Source organism: Akebia trifoliata, chromosome 8 (genome assembly GCF_017979445.1).
Source record: "Akebia trifoliata isolate Shusen 1 chromosome 8, ASM1797944v1, whole genome shotgun sequence".
NCBI classification, from domain to species: domain Eukaryota; kingdom Viridiplantae; phylum Streptophyta; class Magnoliopsida; order Ranunculales; family Lardizabalaceae; genus Akebia; species Akebia trifoliata.
The window spans coordinates 50,922,328-50,943,392 of NC_141382.1; the positions used below are offsets into that span (position 1 = coordinate 50,922,328).

At 33.9% G+C, this 21,065-nt stretch overlaps 1 protein-coding gene across 4 annotated transcripts; it reads right to left on the minus strand.

Moving 5' to 3' along the window:
- Nucleotides 1-1,224: 1,224 nt before the first annotated feature.
- On the minus strand, nt 1,225-13,683 carry LOC147397610 (beta-amyrin synthase 1-like). Of its 4 annotated transcripts, none has more exons than XM_086449431.1 (19): nt 13,532-13,683; nt 11,333-11,586; nt 9,353-9,544; nt 7,873-7,962; nt 7,575-7,772; nt 6,790-6,874; nt 5,329-5,495; nt 5,002-5,190; nt 4,675-4,788; nt 4,367-4,486; nt 4,167-4,289; nt 3,978-4,076; nt 3,490-3,546; nt 3,121-3,167; nt 2,906-3,049; nt 2,613-2,790; nt 2,221-2,301; nt 1,941-2,024; nt 1,225-1,553 (listed from the first exon to the last, which is right to left on the minus strand). In XM_086449431.1, exons 2-19 carry the CDS (start codon nt 11,543-11,545, stop codon nt 1,431-1,433), a joined length of 2,304 nt encoding a protein of 767 aa, XP_086305557.1. In that variant the 5' UTR covers nt 11,546-11,586; nt 13,532-13,683; the 3' UTR covers nt 1,225-1,430. The 4 variants fall into 4 exon arrangements, with proteins under 4 accessions (XP_086305557.1, XP_086305556.1, XP_086305558.1 ...); XM_086449430.1 differs by having other exon boundaries at nt 13,461-13,616; XM_086449432.1 differs by having other exon boundaries at nt 13,455-13,594.
- Nucleotides 13,684-21,065: the final 7,382 nt, after the last annotated feature.

Genomic DNA, 21,065 nt, shown 5'->3' on the forward strand with positions numbered 1-21,065 from the left:
ATGCTGTTGTAAGCACATAAGCGACCTTAAATTGACGGAGCATAAAGAACACCTTCTGTTGCCATCGTTTGAAATTCGACCCATCAAAACGATCAAGTTTTACAAGGTCTTGATTCATAAACTTGATGCTTTGTGCCATTAGAGCAATCTTCTGTTGTCTATAAATTGTTATAAAAAGAACTTGAACTTAAATTGTATTGCTCTGAGGCACGTAGTAATCTACGTTGTCTTATAGACAACAGACGCCCCCACTCCGATTAAATACGAAGATGCAGATGGGTTGCTGGCGAACTTGTCTTCAGGATACAACAGAGCCCAGTTCTAACACAACTGTATATTTCCTCAAAATTTGCACTATTTTGAGAAAATCTGTCACTCAGAATCTCGGATACACGAATGCCTCTTTTTTGTAGAAATTTTCTTAAAATTAGTTATATTATTTAACAGAATTAATCTCCATAAATATATATCAATTTTAAAAAATCACACCCATTCGTAAATGGTTTTTGAATCTCAATAGGTATGAAACCCATTGGAACCACTAGGCACCTATTCGGATCAAGGAATCCGTTAAGCACCCTTAAGCCCCTTCGACACCTTTCGGTTGGCCTTGGTGCCTATCCAAAATTGGACGGCCCTATTAAATATTTAATTTTTCTCTCTCTCTCTTTCTTTCTTTTCTTTCTTTCTTATTTTATATATTATATATATATATATATATATATATATATAATAAATAAAAAAGAATTATTAAATTTCCATATAGCTTGAAGCCATTAGGAGCTCTCAAGGAGAGAGTCTTTGGAATGAAGAAAGAGTTGAGAATAGGTTCTTATATATAGGTTTAAGAATCCCTCCAAAACATTTTAAAAAGCAATGTGGGATTTATAAAAATTTGAAAAAAAGGAGCCAAAAGAACTTTTACAAATTCCAATCCATGTGAAAAGTTATCAACCAATAGAAATGCTCTTTTTAAAAATTACTTACTTTTCTTTTAACAAAAAGTAAACCAACCATAAAGTAACTTTCAAAATATCATTTTTTAAAATAAACCAAATTAATTTTATTTGAATCAATTTTAAATAAATATTAATCATCATTTATTAACATTTATTATAACAATATGTTCCTCTCACAATCTTAAGCTTCCACATTTATAAAATCTATCTCCCCACTCCTTGACTGAGACCCAGTAATAAAATTCACTAATCAATAACCTAAAAATGATAAAATGAATAACTAAACAATGAACCATTCATAGAGCTAAGGTCGAAACTTAATTGATCATATCATCCATATGTATACATATATAAGCTCATCCTTATATTACCCGTCTGTGCTTTAAGAAGATATCTTAGGACTAAGAATGAATAAAAATCATTCTTATTATCTTATTTTATTTATAGAATTATAGAAACAGAAGATTATGCTCAAGGATTTTGAGCAGGCAATGGAACTTTGCGACGATATTCTGCAAGAGCCCACAATGGGAAATAGTTTCTATATGCTGCATAGTGTAGCATACAATTGTAGAGGAACACTCCTGTTATTTCCTGTAATCAATAGGCTATGGTTAGATCAAATTAGAAACTAATGGTTGTAATTTATGAACCTATTAAAAGATGCTCATCTATTAATTTGAAGATTGAAGATAGCTTTACAATAAATTTATCAACTTATGATCCATGCTAATGAGGGGGGATCCTCATTTTAACTGCTCCTTCCCTCACCTTTTGGCTGCCACTATTTGGGAGTTTTTATATATATGTCAAAATTCTATTTAACCGAAAAATTTCTAAGTTTCCGTATAGGCCTTGAAGTTCTTCGGCTTTTACTATGAATTTATGTAAAGATGTCTAATCAATTTTTGTTATTTTTTGCAAGAGAAGTTGAGTGGAAACCAATTGAAGATGGGATAATTATGTCTAGAAGAGAATTACCTGTTGGGGAAAATCACCATTTTCCATTTGATTATTAATAAGCACCTTTACTGCACGATGCAAAGGTGTAGGATCTACCTCGGCCTAATTACCAAGAAACATTCAAGAAATTAGAATTTCTAAGGAGAAACTCATGTTTACATAATTTTCATTTTAGAAGAAATGACCACTTACATCAAAACAAAGAAACATTTATATAGTTCAAAGTAGTCAAGAAAGATGAATGAAGATGCTTATGAGAACCAAGTAAGTACTTGATGTTCAAAAAATTCAGACTAACCTGCCCAGCATAAATAAGACCCATCAAAGCCCATGCAGTCTGTACCAAATTTGTTTTGTTTCCCTCTAGAGGTATAAATACCTGTTTCACCAAATCAAAACACACATTTTAAAAAAGCAAATAAAACAAGTTCTAGTAGTTTTCTCTTTATAAAGAATCAAAAAAATATTCCACAATATAAGCATTAATGTAGTATTGATGATGGAAAGATATAGTTGGAAGCAGCATCATTATCAAGACCTTAACGCATGGATTTGGGATTGGTTAAAGGAATCTTGTTTCTCCATCCCACTCTGTCCAGAACCATGTATTATGATATTGAAGTGTGTTCGTATGTATCCGCTTTTACTTGTCACAATCTAAAAAATGAGTAAATTTTTATTTTGTGTTACCTTTGTAGGGCTTGAAAGATAACTCTCTCCCCAACCACCAGTTGATTGTTGATTTGATAGCAAAAATTCAGTTGCTTTACGGACAGTTGGGCTATTGTAGTAGTTCTTTCCAACAGCTGATAGCCCCCTTAGTGCAAAGAATGTGCCATAGATAAAACAAATTCCCCAGTTTCCATACCTATACGAACAAATATTAATTTCATGTAAACTTTTTATTTATGCAAAATGCAACAAGTCAAAAGTGTAAATTATAGGATTAATCATTCATAGGTTAGACAAAGAGACATATATACCATGAACCATCGGGCATTTGTTCTCCTTCGATGTAATGTACCGCTTTTGCAATGAAATTATCAATTTCTTTCTTCCTATGTCCAGGATATAACTTCATGAAGCATACAAGAGCCTCAATTGCTGATCCAGTGCATTCAACATAACTGGGATACCACACATGTTATAGTATGAAGAATACTAATAATAGAAAGTAGAAAAGGTAAAGAAATAATACTCATGCTCGACGACAATATTTTGGAACATTTCGGTAGGATTGAGCACCTGCAAAATAGAACCCAAAGTTTACATAATAATATATGATTTAACTTCTCATGGAGTAAATGTGCAATTATATGAAAATAGAACATTGTGAAACGTGTAAATTGTGTTACGATTTCTTTATTCTTATAGCTTCTTCTTTCCACTAATAAAACCACATTTGACTATCATTACTAACATAGAGGGATTCCAATAGCTTTTAGAATCATTACTTGGTCTTATTAACAATATTAATGAGATTACATTCGACTATCATTGCCTGCATAGAGCCACAGAGGGATTCCATTAACTTTTTCAATCATTACTTGGTCTTGAAAGAAGTTACCTCCAACCACTCGTGTGCTTTTACCGGCTCCCAGGATGCCATACCACCATTTTTACTCTGCAACCATTTATAAGATAGAGCAAGCTGATATCAATATGCTAATTTAATGCAAATAAAGTGAAGATGACGAGACATTTTTATAGTGTATGATCAAGAGTTAAATTTATGATTTTAGCTGTTATTAGTACAACTCTTAACAGCTGAACGTGGGGATCACGGCAAAGAAATGCCCTTCCCTGCCATCTCTGCTGGCCGAGTTCAGCGAAGGTTCATTCATCAGTAGTATAGGTAGCGGCTGAAAGGGATCTGTTCGAACCAGAACTTAAACCGGAGAGGGGGGCGAATCCCGCAACAAGCTCGATCGAGATCCATAGTCCATAAGTTAGTTGTCCACCAGTTGTTTGTTTAGAGATCTTCTTGTGTGCAAAATAAGCACCTAGTAAAGTTAAGAGACGCGTATAACAAATTCCATGGAAGATAATCTTTACCTGTAAAGAAAGAATTACATTAACAGAGTCGTATAATCGCTCTGGTTCCATTTTTTCCCCAACAATTTCCGGTGGCATTTGTGAAAATAAGAGGCACCCCTATCAATGAAGAGGAATTTATCATAACCCTTGTTACTATAGATTTGATTAAATGTCATATTTGTGTAATGTTGGAATAGAGATTGTTACAGTTAGTCCTTCTGCTGTGCAATCCGAGACTTGCAACCCATGATCTTGATCTGAGAATGTCCATGATCCTTTAGAAATGTGGCGGTACATGCTTTTGAAGTCACCAAATGGGTTATCTTTAACCTTCAAAATAATTCAACATAGGACAATTAAAAGAATATTTTTGTTGTTGTTGTTAGGAGGCAAGATTCAAATGAAACCTGTGATGCTTTTATGTAATCATGTCCTTTCTTAAGAGTATGTCCAATTTCGTCGTGAAGATTACTTGCGATAAGTGCTTGAACAGCTAAACCAGTGTCCCACATCTGACTACCAAAACTCTGCACAAATAAACAAAATTTAGCAAATTTAAGACTTACTACTAACAAACTGAAATTTAATGGTTTTTAAGACAAATTAGATGGCATTGAGCAAGTTTAATACGTACGGCTAACAAAATGAAATTTAATTTCTTTAAGACAAATTATTGAAATTTTTTTAGCATAGAGAAGTGATATTGTTTCTAAACCTGCATTCTCATTCCATCTTCAGCAAGCCACAAATAATCTGGGATCCTGGCAAGATGTTTCTTGAATGCATTTGAATTTGGATCTTCCACCCAACAAGCAAGCATACATAACACCTGAGCAAGTAAACATCAAGGGATTGTCTTAGAAAAAATACAACATATATATAACCTAAATAAATGTATCTTGATTTTGCTTCAATTTTTATTTTTTTTTTGCTTTTATAAAATGGGTGGCCTGCAATTGGACCCATAAGCCCAAATTTCTGAAGTCATCCTTTTGAAGTACTAAAGGGTTCAACCAGAGGTATCCATGTTGATGTGCATTACCTTTTCTATACATCCAATTGTCATGTATCGAGTAATCTCATCTTCATAGTGAATGAGCTTCATTGTTTCTTGTAGAGCCTTCTCTCTATACTTATTTAAGGGCCAACGCGTTAGAAGAGGCTCAACAAACACGTAAAAAGAATCCCAGATCAGGTTTTGTATTAAGGGATGGGGGAAATAGAGATCCTCCTGCAATAATAATTTTGCATAAGAGTTGATGCATTTGCATGAATTTGGAATATGTACAAGCATGAGAACTAATACATATTGATCAAATACATATTATTGCAATTATGAGAACATAGAAGTAGATTTGATATAACAAACCTTAGCGCACGCATGGCGTGTTTTGTTCCAATTAGTTTCATGATAAGGTTGAATGTAAAGCTCTTCCCTCAATGACAAAATAAGATTTGTGATTGGACCAACGAACCTCTTCCCATATAAATATGACATGGGCAGGTAAGTCACACGACAATAAATCCACATCTTTCCTGCATTTCATAGGAGGACTTGAGATAGAGGAAACAGAGACAACAATATCAATTTTCACTAGTGTTGTGTGATAGAGGCATCATAATCAAATTGAAAGAAGATTTTAAAAGACAGAAGTAATAATGACTATGTTGTGTGGAACTAAATGTTGGACAATAAAGAGAAAAAATGTGCATGGTTTGACCATAGTAAATAGTTGATTGAGATAATTAGGTATATAGGATAGAATTCGGATAATACAGATCCTACTTGTGGCTTAATTTGAGAGGGGTTGGAGGGTCAGGCAGGACAACATTCCAACACAGCTCAACCCCGTGGAACCTGAGGCACTAATTAGCAAAGCATAATATAGAATAAATACTTGGGACAAACTCGGCTATTTCTTAGGTTGTATTTAGAAAATACCACAATAATCTAGGAGTGATTAATCATGTCAATAATATTCTTTCCTAAGCAGAAACCTTTCTTCTTTGAGAACTTTCCATTAATTAATCTAAAGATTTGGAAAAGGATAAACCTAAATTCCCTTAAATAATAGAAAGGGGTGACATGTCTAAAGGTAGTTAAGGAGTGAGATTAGCTTATAGATAGGAAAAGAAGTCATGAAGGAAAGAATTTTTGGACATGAGTTCAATTTGCTAGCCAGCATTTCGTGCAATTTATTTTCTAAATTGAGCGTCGGAAGGTGTTTGACAGATACCACAATGGTGCCCAGATCAATAGATCAAAATGAACTCATCATTAAAACTGTTGTTGAGGTGTTCAAGGTAAGTTCGGAAAGAACCACCACAATAGGTATATAAGAAAGAGCCGATTATAGACCAAATTAGAAAGGAAGTACAAGTTGATAGGTCTAAAAGAAAACCAAAAGGAATGTAAATTGTGGTAGTGAAAATGGATATAACCCCAAGCGGTTGGCCTATTGGTAAGCCGAGCCTTGATGAGCTCCTTAGAAAAGATAGGTCAAGTGTCCAAAACACCACGAAGCAATTAATTCCTTGGGGCTACCCTCCAAGGTCCGGTTGACCCTCAACTCAACCACTTGCATGTAGGACTTTCCGAGGGGGTGGTGCGTGTAACAATGGCATTAGTCTCACTCGAAGAGCAGGGATACCCACGATAAACCAAAAAAAAGAAGAAAAAGGCAGTGAAAATTGATACGAACACAATAGAATTAACAAATGACATGATTTTAGACAGAATTGAATTTTTTGTACAAGACTTTGATGAGTAGACAAAATCTAAATATATTAAAAGGGTCATGAAACAAAGAGATGTATGTATGATGCAAACCTGGATGCATAGGAAGAAAGGAAGGAAGAAGCCAAAACTCTGGGGGCATAGGGTTGCAGCCTGACCACTCGTACACTCCAAGCATCTGAAACCAATTAAAAGCATCTAATAATGCATACAAGTCTTAGGCCCTACTTGGTACACAACAAATAATTTCCATTTTGCACTACAAATGTCTTGCAATACAAATGTTTTTGTGGTGCAAAACTTAAAAGTGCACGTTACCTACTAGGAAATCTCCAGCAAAATCATTTTCTTTGCTTGATTTATTTTTTGAATTAAATATTTTTTAATTTATTCGTCCACATCAAAGAAACTATTCAAATTATAAATATGCCCGAAATACTTGCTACTATTGCTTGTATATGAATTTCAGAATTTATGAAAATACCTTCCTCAAAGATTTAGTAACCTGTATATTGAAATTACAAAGATACCCCTCATTCAAGTAACTAATTTTTTGGCATTTGCAAATGGTTTTGCAGTGTACAAAGCGGAGCCAGTACCCTCATCACTACCTACAGTAAGATGTTACTATAGTGAGTGGTCGAATAATGTTTGCAAATGATTTAGTTTACTTTTTGTGGTGCAAATCGTTTGCTGAAATTTCTTAAGGCTTTAGGCGTGATCCATGCAAATTGTAATTATTAGTTTATACAAATCAATTGCATTGTGTAACCAAGCACTCATAAAAGTGTTTTTATAATTTTTTTTTCTGGCATTTGCAAATGATTTGCAATGTACCAAGCGGAGCCAATAACAAAATTAAGGTCCTACCTACGTACCGAAAGATAAGTTTTGCCCCAAGATGGTATGGAAGTTACACCACCATGGTCACGGATCCATTTTCGCCCTCTTGCGCATGCATTGTCTTCACCTCCATCAGGCCCTTCTCCTAGCAAACGAATGCAAATGTAGTTAAGCGCTGTACCAAACATTGTGCTATGGCCCTCGATATGAAATCCCCATCCTCCATCTTCATTCTGCAAACAAATATATACATATGTGTATGTGTGTTTCATAAGTATGAGTAAATATTATTTTTGACTCATAACGAAAAGATGACACAAGAACCGGTTGCACCTGATGATAGTACATGTAACGAAGAATCTCCTTTTTATGTTCCGCTGAAAATATAGTATCAAGCATTCCAGTGATGTATAACACGAAAACCTGCATTTTGTTTTCTATATTATGAAATTGCCCCTATGTCAAAATGTTTAAGAAAATTGAAAATGGGAAATAAAATAAAATAAAAAAGCCACCCCAGATATATAGAGTCCGACTGGCCTTACTAAGCAAGGATTTCAACCTTACTAAGGGTCCTTGGGACCACCTTGTCGCATCAAAAACATGATACAATGCTTCAGATCTGAAAAAAAAAAACGTAATCTTTCTCTGTTGAATTTTAAGTTTAAGTTTATGAGTTAGGTGGAAGACAGTAGCCGTCTATTTTTCAAAACACTGGATCAATCTCAAAAGAAGGTGTTTATTTTTTTATTATGAGTTTTTCGATGAAATCTAGAGTGATGTGGTGATTGATTTGCTGGTATGTTAATCCCTTTGAGCAAAATGACCCTTAGTAAGGCTTAAGATCTTGAGAAAATTACTTATAGGACCCAGACAGCGGGATTTCTTTCGAAAATTACCCCCCCCCCCCCAAGTTATGAGTGGTTGCTTGATAGTCCATCTAGTAAAGTTTTTTATTTTTTAATGGTCCCTTAACCATATCTCAGGTTATAATATTTTTGACATATCTAAACTATCCTTTTTTTTTCATTTTCTTCACATAAGTTTTCCAACAGTGATTCCAATCATTTTTTACTGGTTTTTTAAACAATGTTGAATTCAACTTTTTTTATTGTCGAGTTCAACATTTTTTTATTGTTGATCGAGTTCAACAATTAAAAAAAAAAAATGTTGAACCCGACAATAAAAAGTGATGAGCTTAATGTTGGTAAATCTACCCGTTTTCGTTTTTCAAGTTTTTCATATTAAAATACATGGAAAGACCGAGTAAAAATTTGATGTACGACATGTGTAAATGATTTCAAACCAAAAGAACCATCCTTAATCCATTTTCATCCAAAAGCGAAGCAAAAAAATTAAAAAAACCTTATCTTTTTTTATATATCTTCAAAATACTTGAAAAAAATCCCTTAAAAATGACTTCTTCTCAAACTCTTTCCATCGGAATGGAGTCTCCGAAACTCAAATGAGATGTTGAAAATCCAATTTTTTTAGATGAAATGGTGAAATTCGAATGGTTAGGGCAGTTTCGACATTTCAATCTTGAGAAATGTAGGGAGTGGGGTTCAAGCACTAATTAGTAATAAATGTTTTACTAAATGGACTATTAAGAGAAATCCTAAAACTTATGAACTATTTAAAAAGAAATCCATCTCCCAAAGTCCTTTAAGTAATTTTCCCTAAGATCTTACTATGCTAGTGACGAAAGTGTTTTGCAAAATTTAAAGGGTCCTAAATTGTTCCACAATGTACAACCCACCCATCATACCAATAGAATACACAAACCTAACAAAATTTAAGTAAGGAAGCTTACCATGGGAGGAAAAAAAAATAATGGCCCCCCAATATCCGCTGCCCAATGACCATCACTTGTTTGCATGGCAGAAAAGAATCGGACGGCCCTCCTCAATGTAGTTGTGATTGCATCATATGTCACATCTTCATTATCTCCAATCTTTATTTTGGGTATATTTAGATCAAATTTCTCTTTGTTCTCTTTTAACATCTGTAATGTATTTTTGAGATCATAAGAAAACAAGATTAGGTGATCCTGAAATTGGATCTAATTATATATGCTCGTGTCGTGGTCTCAATGCGATGGATCCTCAGTTGACCACATCAATAAACTTTAAATCATTTTTAGTTCTTAATCGATGGCTTTACATTGAACACTTTAAACTATAGTTTTAAAACTCTGAAAAACTTGATTAGACACGATGCACTTGACGTTACTTGGATGTCAACTGAGTTTATGTCTTGGGCAGTCAACATCAACGAATCAAATAAAAATATATTAAAATTATAAATATTTTTAAAATAGTTTTATCTTTTATATATATTTCATTTTTTTATACATATTTAATTTTTTTGGGTCAAATCTGATCTAGACCATGAACATTAGAAGGCTGAATATTAGTGGTGCTATCTCAAACCCTCAAAAATATTACAAGATAATACATGAAAGAAGTAGCCTAGGTAGAAAGTAGAACCTAGTGTTTTCCAATTCCAATTTATTAAAGAATCGTTATAATCTGACTACCCCACATGGTAAACTCAATCAACTACCTCGACGTGACAAGTTCGAAAGCTGTAGATCTGTGCTCCTCGAGATACATGGCTGCATTTCCTCGTGAAAAAGTATATCTCGAGGGAACTGTGTATCTTGAGGAGCGTAGATCTACGATTCTCAAAATTGTCACGTCAAATAGTCAATTGAATATCCCTATGTGTGGTAGTCAGATTATCAGGACTTTTTATTAAATGATTTAGGAAAATCCTAAAGTGGCTTCCTAGTTCCTATGACACTTCACTCATTGGCAATGTGCAGATAACCATAAATCCTAAATGACTTCATAAGACACTCTCTTGATGTGGTAATATGCAGATAATAAATTTTTAAGAATAGTGCTGACGTGACCTCGAGATTGGACCTCACATTGCACATCTTGAGGTCCAAACTTGAGTCACTCCAACACGACTCATTTTTAATAATACAAACTGGTTAGAAAAAAAAAAACTAAAACACCAATTTTTTCCTTGTGTAGTTCGAGGAAAAAATCTATGGTTTTGTGCACATGCCCCCATAAGTTGAATTTTTTTACTTTTATCCTTAGAAAAATAGTCTTGACTCAAAAGACACACAACTAATGTGGGAATATGCACAAAATCATAGATTTTCCTCGAGATACAAGGAAAAAAATCAATGGTTCCATGCATACTGACATGTCAGCTTTGTTTCTTTTTTTAGTGTTTTTTTAGTCAATTCATCATTGTTTCAAGAAAAGTCCTATCGTTTATGATTCGTGCTGGGGTGACACAGGATTTACTGTGATTCTCACAATTCTGACGTGGAGATGCATACATAACCGTAGATGATTTTTACTTGTATCACAAGGAAACACATTTATGGTTATGTGCACATCCCACGTTAGAATTGTGAGAATCGCAATAAATGCCCTGTGTCATTCCAGCATTTTCCATCGTTTATTTGTGTTTGCACACCACCACATAAACAAAGTGTTGAACATAGTGTAGTAGGAAGTCACTTGAAGACGACTCGACTTTTAAGTAGAAGAGTTGTACTAGAGTGACTGCATAATACACTGAGTTGACATGGAGATGTCCACAGAATTGTAAATTCTTTTAACTCATATCTCAAGGAAAAATATTAATGGTTCCATACACACCTCCACGTCAACTCAATGTCAAAAGCAATGTCCTACGCAATCACTTTAGCATTGTCCTAAGTTTAGAAATTAAGGATTTAATTTGTATTTCTTTCTCTTTAACATACGTGTAATCGCAAAAGAACATCCCCACAAGGCTTGACTTGAAATCGATTTCTACGAAACTCCTCACGAGCCTTCTCGACATCAGCTCGCTCTTCGGGTGTCCCAGCATCTGGATCAAACTCCCAAATTTGTCTTCCAATAAAATTATTTGTGCTAAAAAGCCATGGACTATAAGGCCCACTCACACTCTCCTCCGCTATCTTAAGCTTCCACATTTATAAATTATAATCTTCCTCAATCGATCTGTTTCCTTCTCCTTCAATTAATGAAAGCTTATATTAAAAAAGAGTAAGGCTAGCCTTATTAACTTAGTGAGATTTCAAATCTTACTAAAAGTCGTTGAGCCCACCTACTGGCATCCAAAATATGATCTGATGACACAGGGCTGTTGAGAACCAAATCCTACCAACTTTAATAGAGAAGGAAAAAAAAAATCTTGAGTGTTGTGGTGTTGGATTACCCATTTGGTAATCCATTTGAATTCAACCACTCTTAGTATGATTTGAAATATTACTAAGTAAGGAGAGTGTTTTTCTAAAATAAATATCTAAGAAGTTTAGGGTTTTCTTGTAGGGTGGGGCAAACTACAGATAATTTGGTAAGGTCGAAGAAATTAAAGATGACTGATTTGGAGGAGAGGAGTTGAGGATTTTTTATTATTATTATACGTTGAAGAAAAAGCATTTAAGTCATTTTTTCACTAGTTCATGAGAAAATATTTGAGTCTAGGGGTAATGTCATCAATTTAAAAACATAGGGTCTCTCAAATATTCATGGAAATGCATGCATACACCCTTGATCTCCATCTTCTGTAATAGATTAATGTAGAATGACTTCATTACCCTCATCTTCAATTTGAAATCGAAATCTCTTTAAGTTTTCTTTTCAAAATCAATCATCTCCAACCTTTAGGGTAAAACCTTTTATCTTTTTTTTTTTTTTTTTTTGATAACCGGATATCTTTGTAAACGACGGACCAGACCCATATCTAGGCTTTGCACAATCCATAGACTATGGTCTTGTCCAAGGCCTAGTCATGGGGCATATTCAACTCCCGCACATCACATGCACACATAAGTGAGGGTGCATTCTTACAGGTGGCCCCTGAGGAATTAATGTTCATAGTGAGTATCGAACTCATGACCTACGGGTTTTAACCGCGTATCGGTCCAAAATTGTCATTGAGACAACCCCTCATGGTTAAAATTTTTTATCTTAATCTTTAACCTTTAGATTAATCTACTTTAGCCATCAAACCAAAAGAATAAGATAGAAAATTCTAAAGTTCCCTAAAAGGGATTAAAATCATTTTACTATAGGGCTTGCAAAGCTTGAAGATGATCAATTTTAGAAAGAAAAAGTAAGGGAGACATGGTGTGTTCCCTAGATCACACCTTTGAATCACTATATACCCTTCCACATAACAGTGATTATATTTATTTGTTGTCACGTGCAAGTGGTTTGTACGTGCAATCCGCCAAAGCCAAAAAATAAAGAGGAAGAAAAAATAAGAATTTTTGTTAGAGGTTAAAAATAAGTGTATTTAGGTTACCTTTTTTTAATCCAGGAAAGAAAAGGTTAAAGAGAGCATGCCATCTTCGATTTAAAAAAATGAGAGTATCTCAAATATTCATGAAAATACATAGGGGTGCCTAACGCACCCAAAATATTGGAGGGCAATTAAGGGGGCATATTATCAATTTGAAAGATAGGGCAATGTCAAATTAACATCAAAATGTAGATATGTCTCTCAAATATTATCAAAAATTAGCGGAGGCACAAACAAATTGAGTGGAAGACTGGAATGGTAGGATGGGGGCAAAGCCATCAAAGCTGCTTTATCAATTTGAAAACACTGGACATCTCAGAACAATTAAGAAATTAAGAGGGGTACTTAAAAAAACCCATATAACTCTTCAAAATTATGTAAAAAATAAATAATAGAAGAAGACAAAATCAACTAGATTCTAAAATATTTGAATACTCACGAGAAGTCATTTGAAATTTTATCATTTACCTTAAAATCAAATAGACACAGGCATACATTGAGAGAGAGAGAGAGAGAGAGAGAGAGAGAGAGAAGTTTTTATAATAAAATATATATAAAAAAAAGATGATGCGCACAATTACCAGGCTTCACCTTCTCCTCCACCCACTTCAACATAAAATATATATAAAAAAAAGATGATGCGCACAATTACCAGGCTTCACCTTCTCCTCCACCCACTTCAACGTGCACCACCGGACAACGTGTGCCTGACATCATACGCTAAAATGCGTTAAATACATCTTTGAAGTTTTTATAATCAAATATATATATAAAATGATGATGCGCACTCTTACTAGGTTTCACCTTCTCCACCAACTCCGACGTGCCCCACCAATCACGAATGGGTCTTGTCAATGTGTGTCCGATGTCATACGATAAAGTGCATTAAATATATATATATAGGGTCAGGTTCAAGGGCCATGTGAGAAAACATGTAAGAAAACTTTCGGCGGTAAATAAAATTTTAAAATATGGGTTAGAAATTTTAGATTGAACTGATTTTTTGTGAGGATGATCTCTATGATGGGAAGATCATCCAAAAAAAAAATCAGCCCAATCTGTGAGGATGATCTCTATGATTAGAAGATCATTCTCCCCAAAAATCAGCCCATTCCAAAATGTTTAGCCCCATGTTTACACGTTGAAAAATCGTGGACCGTCCATTTTTTGTAAACCATTTTTGATGGGGTTAGAAGTTTTGGAATGAGCTGATTTTTGGTGAGGATGATCTCCTCACCACAGAGATTATCCTCACCAAAAATCAGCTCATTCCGAAACTTCTAACCCATGTAGGACAAAACGCATTTGTTAAAGTGTGTGATAAAACTTAGGGTGCCGAACGGGACCCTATATATATATATATATAGGGTCCCTATCCGTGGCCAACAGTTTGGCAAACATTTTGGCAAACACTTTTTCAAAACATGGGTTAGAGGTCTTGGAATGGGCTGATTTTGGGTGAGGATGATCTCTACGGTGAGGAGATCATCCTCACCAAAAATCAACTCCCCATTTTACACGTTGAAAAATCGTGGACCGTCCATTTTTTGTAAACCATTTTTGATGGGGTTAGAAGTTTTGGAATGAGCTGATTTTTGGTGAGGATGATCTCCTCACCACAGAGATTATCCTCACCAAAAATCAGCTCATTCCGAAACTTCTAACCCATGTAGGACAAAACGCATTTGTTAAAGTGTGTGATAAAACTTAGGGTGCCGAACGGGACCCTATATATATATATATAGGGTCCCTATCCGTGGCCAACAGTTTGGCAAACATTTTGGCAAACACTTTTTCAAAACATGGGTTAGAGGTCTTGGAATGGGCTGATTTTGGGTGAGGATGATCTCTACGGTGAGGAGATCATCCTCACCAAAAATCAACTCCCCATTTTACAAGTTGAAAAATCGTGAACTGTCCATTTTTTGTAAACCATTTTTGATGAGGTTAGAAGTTTTGGAATGGGCTGATTTTTGGTGATGATGATCTCCTCACCATAGAGATCATCCTCACCAAAAATCAGCCCATTCCAAGACCTCTAACCCATGTTTTGAAAAATGTGTTTGTCAAAATGTTTGCCAAACTGTTGGCCATTGAACGCTACTCATATATATATATATATATATATATATATATATATATATATATATATATATATAGGGTCCCGTTCGGCACCCTAAGTTTTACCACACACTTTAACAAACGCGTTTTGTCTTACATGGGTTAGAAGTTTCGGAATGAGCTGATTTTTGGTGAGGATGATCTCTATGGTGAGGAGATCATCCTCACCAAAAATCAGCTCATTCCGAAACTTCTAACCCCATCAAAATTGATTTACAAAAAATGGACGGTCCACGATTTTTCAACGTGTAAACATGGGGCTAAACATTTCGGAATGGGCTGATTTTTGGGGAGGATGATCTTCTAATCATAGAGATCATCCTCACCAAAAATCAGCTCATTCCAAAACTTCTAACCCATGTAGGACAAAAAACGTTTGTTAAAGTGTGTGGTAAAACTTAGGGTGCTGAACATTTCCCATATATATATATATATATATATATATAAAAAGACGATGCGCACTATTACTGGTTTCACGGTCTCCACCCACCCCGACGTGCCAAACAGGGAATGGGTCTTGTCAATGTGTGAACGATGTCATGCGCTTAAAAACATGTTTGGATTGTGACGTTGAAGCGGGCAGCCCGCTTCCAAATTTTGAAGGAATACTCTTTTACAAACTATGACACATGAATTTTCGTATTTAATTCACATCTCTACTTTTTCATCAGTATTTGCGATACCTCCTTGAAGATGCCACATGTCATACTTGCCGTAAGAGGGTTCTTCAAAATTTTGAATCGGACTGCTCTTTCAAAGTTTTTTTCTTATTTTTTATCCAAAAATTTCTTTTGAGAGCAGTTTTGATCATCCCAAGGTGCATTTAATGCACTTGGGACAGATGTTAACAAAATCCAAGATGATATTTGTACCACAATTCTTGGTTGAGATTTGAGACGTGAAAAATAAAAGAAAAAATCAATAAAGTGAAAATTTCTCTCACACGCCCTTTGTTCAAATTTTTAATTTTAAGATTCTAAAGTTAGGTGATGCTATCATGAAATTTCATTCTTTCCATTTAGTCGGTAAGAGAAATCTCCGTTCTTTTTTATTTTATCTACTTAACCACAGGGGCATAGTATCTCAAAATCATTATGAAATAAAGATGGATACTTAAAACAACCCATATGACTCTTCCAAATTATGTATTAAAAAAAAAAATGTAAAATCATATGTTCAACTCAATTAGATTTTAAAACATTTGGTTATTTGCGAGAAGTCATTGAAATTTTATCATTTACCTTCAAATCAAACACACACACACACACACACACACACACACGTAAAGACAGAAGCTTATATATATATATATATATATAGGGTCACATTCAATGGCTAACTTTTTGGCAAATTTTTTGACAAAACATTTTTCAAAACATGAGTTAGAAGTTTTGGAATGAGCTGATTTTTGGTGAGGATGATCTCTACAGTGAGGAGATCATCCTCACCAAAAATCAGCCCATTCCAAAACTTCTTACCCATGTTTACAAGTTGAAAGATCGTGGGTCATCCATTTTTTATAAACTGTTTTTTATGGGATTAGAAGTTTTGGAATGGGCTGATTTTTGGTGATGATGATCTCCTCACCATAGATAACAAAACAAAATACTCTCTAATAAAAATCATCAAATTTTAACAAATTTTTTATTTGTTCAATAAAAAATAATTTTTAACAATTTAAATATTTATATTATTTAAATAAAAATTGATCTTGTAACAGAGCATCTTTTAATCTACCTTCTTGTATAAAAATGATAATTATTTTAATAAAAATATATGTTAATAATTGAGAATTCTCAAGTTTAATTATTTTGAATGATTTTTGGAATATTTAATCTTACTGACATTGAAGTTGTAATGTGCCCATCACTGAGATAAAAAATAATAAAAATACTTTGTCAGTTAAACAATTTAAATCAAACTTGTAGATGAAACTACATATTTTTTTCCATAGAAAAATTGTGTTTATGTTCTCGATCAAATACATAAAAATAACATACTGTGTCTGAAAAGTACCGAGTTCGAGATTCAATTGATCACTGAGATAATTCTAAAATTCACATCAATTATCCACGTCTTCTTAAATCAATGTCCTAAACTATATAGAAAATACCATACTTGAAATAAAATGTCATAAACTAAATATAAATAATAAAAAAAATAAATTTTCTTTATTGATTAATGATGATCAAAAGCGTGGATCTCCTATTGTTTTCACGCACTCAAACTCCCAATCAATTATGATGATGTCTTTCACCCTCAAAAAAATTAGGTCCTTTATGTAAAGATTTTTTCTTACACACCTTTATCACAATGCGCTCCATTATTAACATCATTTACAAAGCATAACAACAAAGTAGTTAATAATTACAATGTTAACGAATTGATAATAAAAATATGGGCATGTTCAATAATAACACGAGTTTTTGTACAAATAAAGTATGTTGACATATTTTATTTTTCATGCAAAATTCAAATAAAAAGTCATACTTGAGAAATTTAATAATTTTCTTATCAAATTAATATCAAGTATTTTTTCATCTTTATCCTTTATACTCATTAGACTCATTACGTTCTAAGTGAGTTGTCTTATTGTCAAAAATTATGAAAAATAGTATATATTATTAAAAAATATTTTTCTTAATTAAATAAAATATAATAAAATTTTAAAGACATATATGTAAAGAACGGAGAGGTGGTAGAGAAGACATAAAGAAAATATTATAGGTGAGAGAGAGAGAGAGAGAGAGTAGGGAAGAGAAAATAGAGAAACGTAACGCATTGAAAAAGAAATTACCCAAATAACTAAATAAAATATATTTTATCGATGACTTGAGCCGAGCCAACACATTTTTTCTTGTTAGAAGTTCTCTTTTATTAAATTAATGCTCTAATGGCGTTGGAAGTTTAATTAAAAAGAAAAGAAAATTCAAATCATCAACAAATCATTAATTGTATCAGTCAATTAAATGTTGGAGTGACATTTTTCAAGAAATAAACACATGTCATCCAACCCACATAGGAAATCTTTTTTGGATCTGTTTTGTCATTAATTGTAACAGTCTATTAAATGTTGGAGTGACATTTTTTAAGAAATAAACACATGTCATCCAACCCACATAGGAAATTTTTTTGGATCTGTTTTGTCAGAATCGTAGATATTAATCATTAAGCTAAATGTACATGCATCCCCGTTAGAAATGTGCCACGCAAAGGACATTTTAATGTTACATCGTTATTATCATTAGTGGCGTAAATAGTGGGTACACGTGATTCGGATGGACGTAATTAAAGGAGCTGCCGACCTAAAGACAGCTTGCTTGACGTGAACCACCAAATATGAATGGGTCTTCTTCATTTGAGAATTAGCGGACGTGTAAAAATGTATTAAATACACCTGCTAATAATTTTGGAGTGCGGGCAGCCCGCTTCAAAACTTTGAACCCTCTTTGCTCTATAATTGTTTTTCATAATTAATTGGCATCCTCATTTTTTTATGGATATTTATGATACCTCTTTGAAGACGTCACATGCCATCATGGTTTTTAAATTCGGTTTCGCATCTCATCACATCCAAGTTCAACACTGAGTAGTCTCGGACGAGTTTTTCGATGAGTCATAAATTTTGATCAAAAAATGATTTTGTGAGTTGATCTCATTTAGTTAGATACTGAGTTAACTCGAACGATACGTTTCGATCTCAGACGAGTTTAAAAATCATGCATGTTGTGGGGGAAAATTCTCAAATATAGACACGTGACTCGAATGATGCTCGAAAATGTGAATTCGAAGTTCGGATGGACTGTTATATAGGCCCAGTTGATTAAACTCCTCGAATGCACGGATGTCCAGCTCGAATCTGCACCACCAACCCATTAAGTAGCACGGATGGCGTGTTCCGTGGATATCAAATGTCAGTATAGGTCGGCAAGACGAGTTTGACAGATGTGCCATTGATTGACAATTCTAACAGCCCATATCATGTCAGAACGACTCTGATTATACCAGGATGGACAGAGCAGTTGCAACTGCTCCTGCAACTGACATGTCAAAGGGTAAGCTAACTGCTCTGAACCACCCCAACGAATGGCACAAAAAACGATCAACTGGGATGTTTATACAAGGTAGATGACCATGGGTAAAAGAGGAGGTTCGAAATTCTTCTTCTCTCTAAACTAGATTAAGATTGATAAACTTTCATAGTGTCTAACTTGATTGTCGGAGTGGGCTAATTCGCAGATCCGCCCAAGCAAAAAGAAAGAAAAAGTATAGAGCAAATTCCAGCATCTACACATGTCATAGCACTAAGAGGGTTTAGGTGCATTTAATGCACTTTAACTTGTGCCCTTGGGAAACAAGTTAACAAAATTCAATATGAATTTTGTACCAATATTGTCAATAGTTGATTGAGACTTGAGAGGAAATTGTCATGCCATCGATGACTAAATGCTCACATTGAGTGAGTGATTTTTTTTTTCTCACACATCCTCTGCCATAATTTTAATTCTAAGACTTAAAAGTTAGGTGTTGCTATCATGAAATTTCATTTTTTCCATTGTGTGTTGGTGAGAGGTTTTTTTATTTTTAAATTTTGTCTTCTTAACCACATGTTAAACAATGAGGGGGTTGTGAGCAAAAAAATATCTCTCTCTCTCTCTCTACAAACATAAGATTTTTTACAAGAGATTTACCTGGCAGACCTAACTTTGCAGTTTTATTACAAAAACTCTTATTCGAACAATTTACTTTATGAAGTTTGTTACCCATCAAACCTTACTTTATCAAGTTTGTTACCCATCAAACCTTAATGTGGGGATCCATCATAATGTTCAAATTGATGGGGTTAATTTGTTACTTAACATACCTTGGAATGATTCTAACCCCATCAATTTGCAACATTCAAAAACATAATCTGATGCCACGGTAAATGACATAATTATTAGAACTTTGAAAAAAAGAAAGATGATTTTCACTGCTGAATTTTAATTTTAAATTTGAGAGTTTGTTAATTTTCTATTTTCAACATCTTTAATTAAGCTCAAAAATGATTTTTTTTTTGTTTTGTTTTTGTTTTGAATCTTAGATTTTACATGACATCTAGAAGGCTGTGGTGTTGGATTGCCAATGTGATAATCCATGTGGACCCAACGACCCTTGATAAGATTTCAACACTTACAAAATTAAGAGTATCATTCTCCAATCGTCAGTGGCAACACTAACCAGCCTAAAGGATGCATACAATATCTAGACCAGTCTTAGAACCTCTACCAGTGTAAGTTGACTAAGTCTTGGTCAGCGTTTATGGGTTGTGGTCGAGTTGATCGTAAAAACATAAATTCATGCATGTTTCGAATTCGTTTTGATAGTTTTCACCAAAATAAGAGGTTCAATATCTGCTGTAGTTGAAAAATACTTATAAAAATATATGTAAATTTGTTATTTTATGTTGTATTTTAGTTACTTTTGTTACAAAATCTTAAATCTAACTCAGATAGATTGGAACCGAATCTGGCCCAGGTAGATTAAACCTTGAGTCCAACCTGACTTTTGCATAGGGCTGTCAATGGGTGGGTTCAAGTCAAGCTTGGTTGAGCCCTAAACTGTCCCGAATGAGCTCAGGTCCGGTTCAGTACCAACAAGTCAAATAGAAATGGCTAAACATGTTAAATCTAACATTTTAATGGAAAAAAAAATTGTACTTTCAAAATATTAAAATTTTTTTTTTTTTCATTTGGTTTATGTGTTTATGAAGGCTATCCAAACAAATCTAGTTAGATGTCTTAATTAAGCTCCAATGGCTATAGACTTGAGTTAAATTATAATTATAAAGTATATTTTACTTTTATTTAAATTTAATACGAAAAGTAAGCATCTAATAATTTATATTACGAATATATCTATAAGACATAGTCGCGAGTTGGATTGGGCAATATTAAGCCTTAGCCCCATCCAGATTTGATGGACAGGAAAGTATTGATCCGGCCCTCCTTTTGTAAGTTTGATGTCAAGGCCCGTCAATATTTTTTTCTGGTGGGCCAGATCGTACTAGCGGGCTAACAGGCTCT

Coding starts and splice junctions, on each gene's coding strand:
- LOC147397610 (XM_086449431.1), bottom strand. CDS start 11,545: ATGTGGAAGCTTAAGATAGCGGAGGAGAGTGTGAGTGGGCCTTATAGT. Junction 7,773..7,872: donor GTTACATGTACTATCATCAG/GTGCAACCGGTT, acceptor ATTTGTTTGCAG/AATGAAGATGGAGGATGGGG. Junction 3,547..3,977: donor ATGTAATTCTTTCTTTACAG/GTAAAGATTATC, acceptor AAATGGTTGCAG/AGTAAAAATGGTGGTATGGC.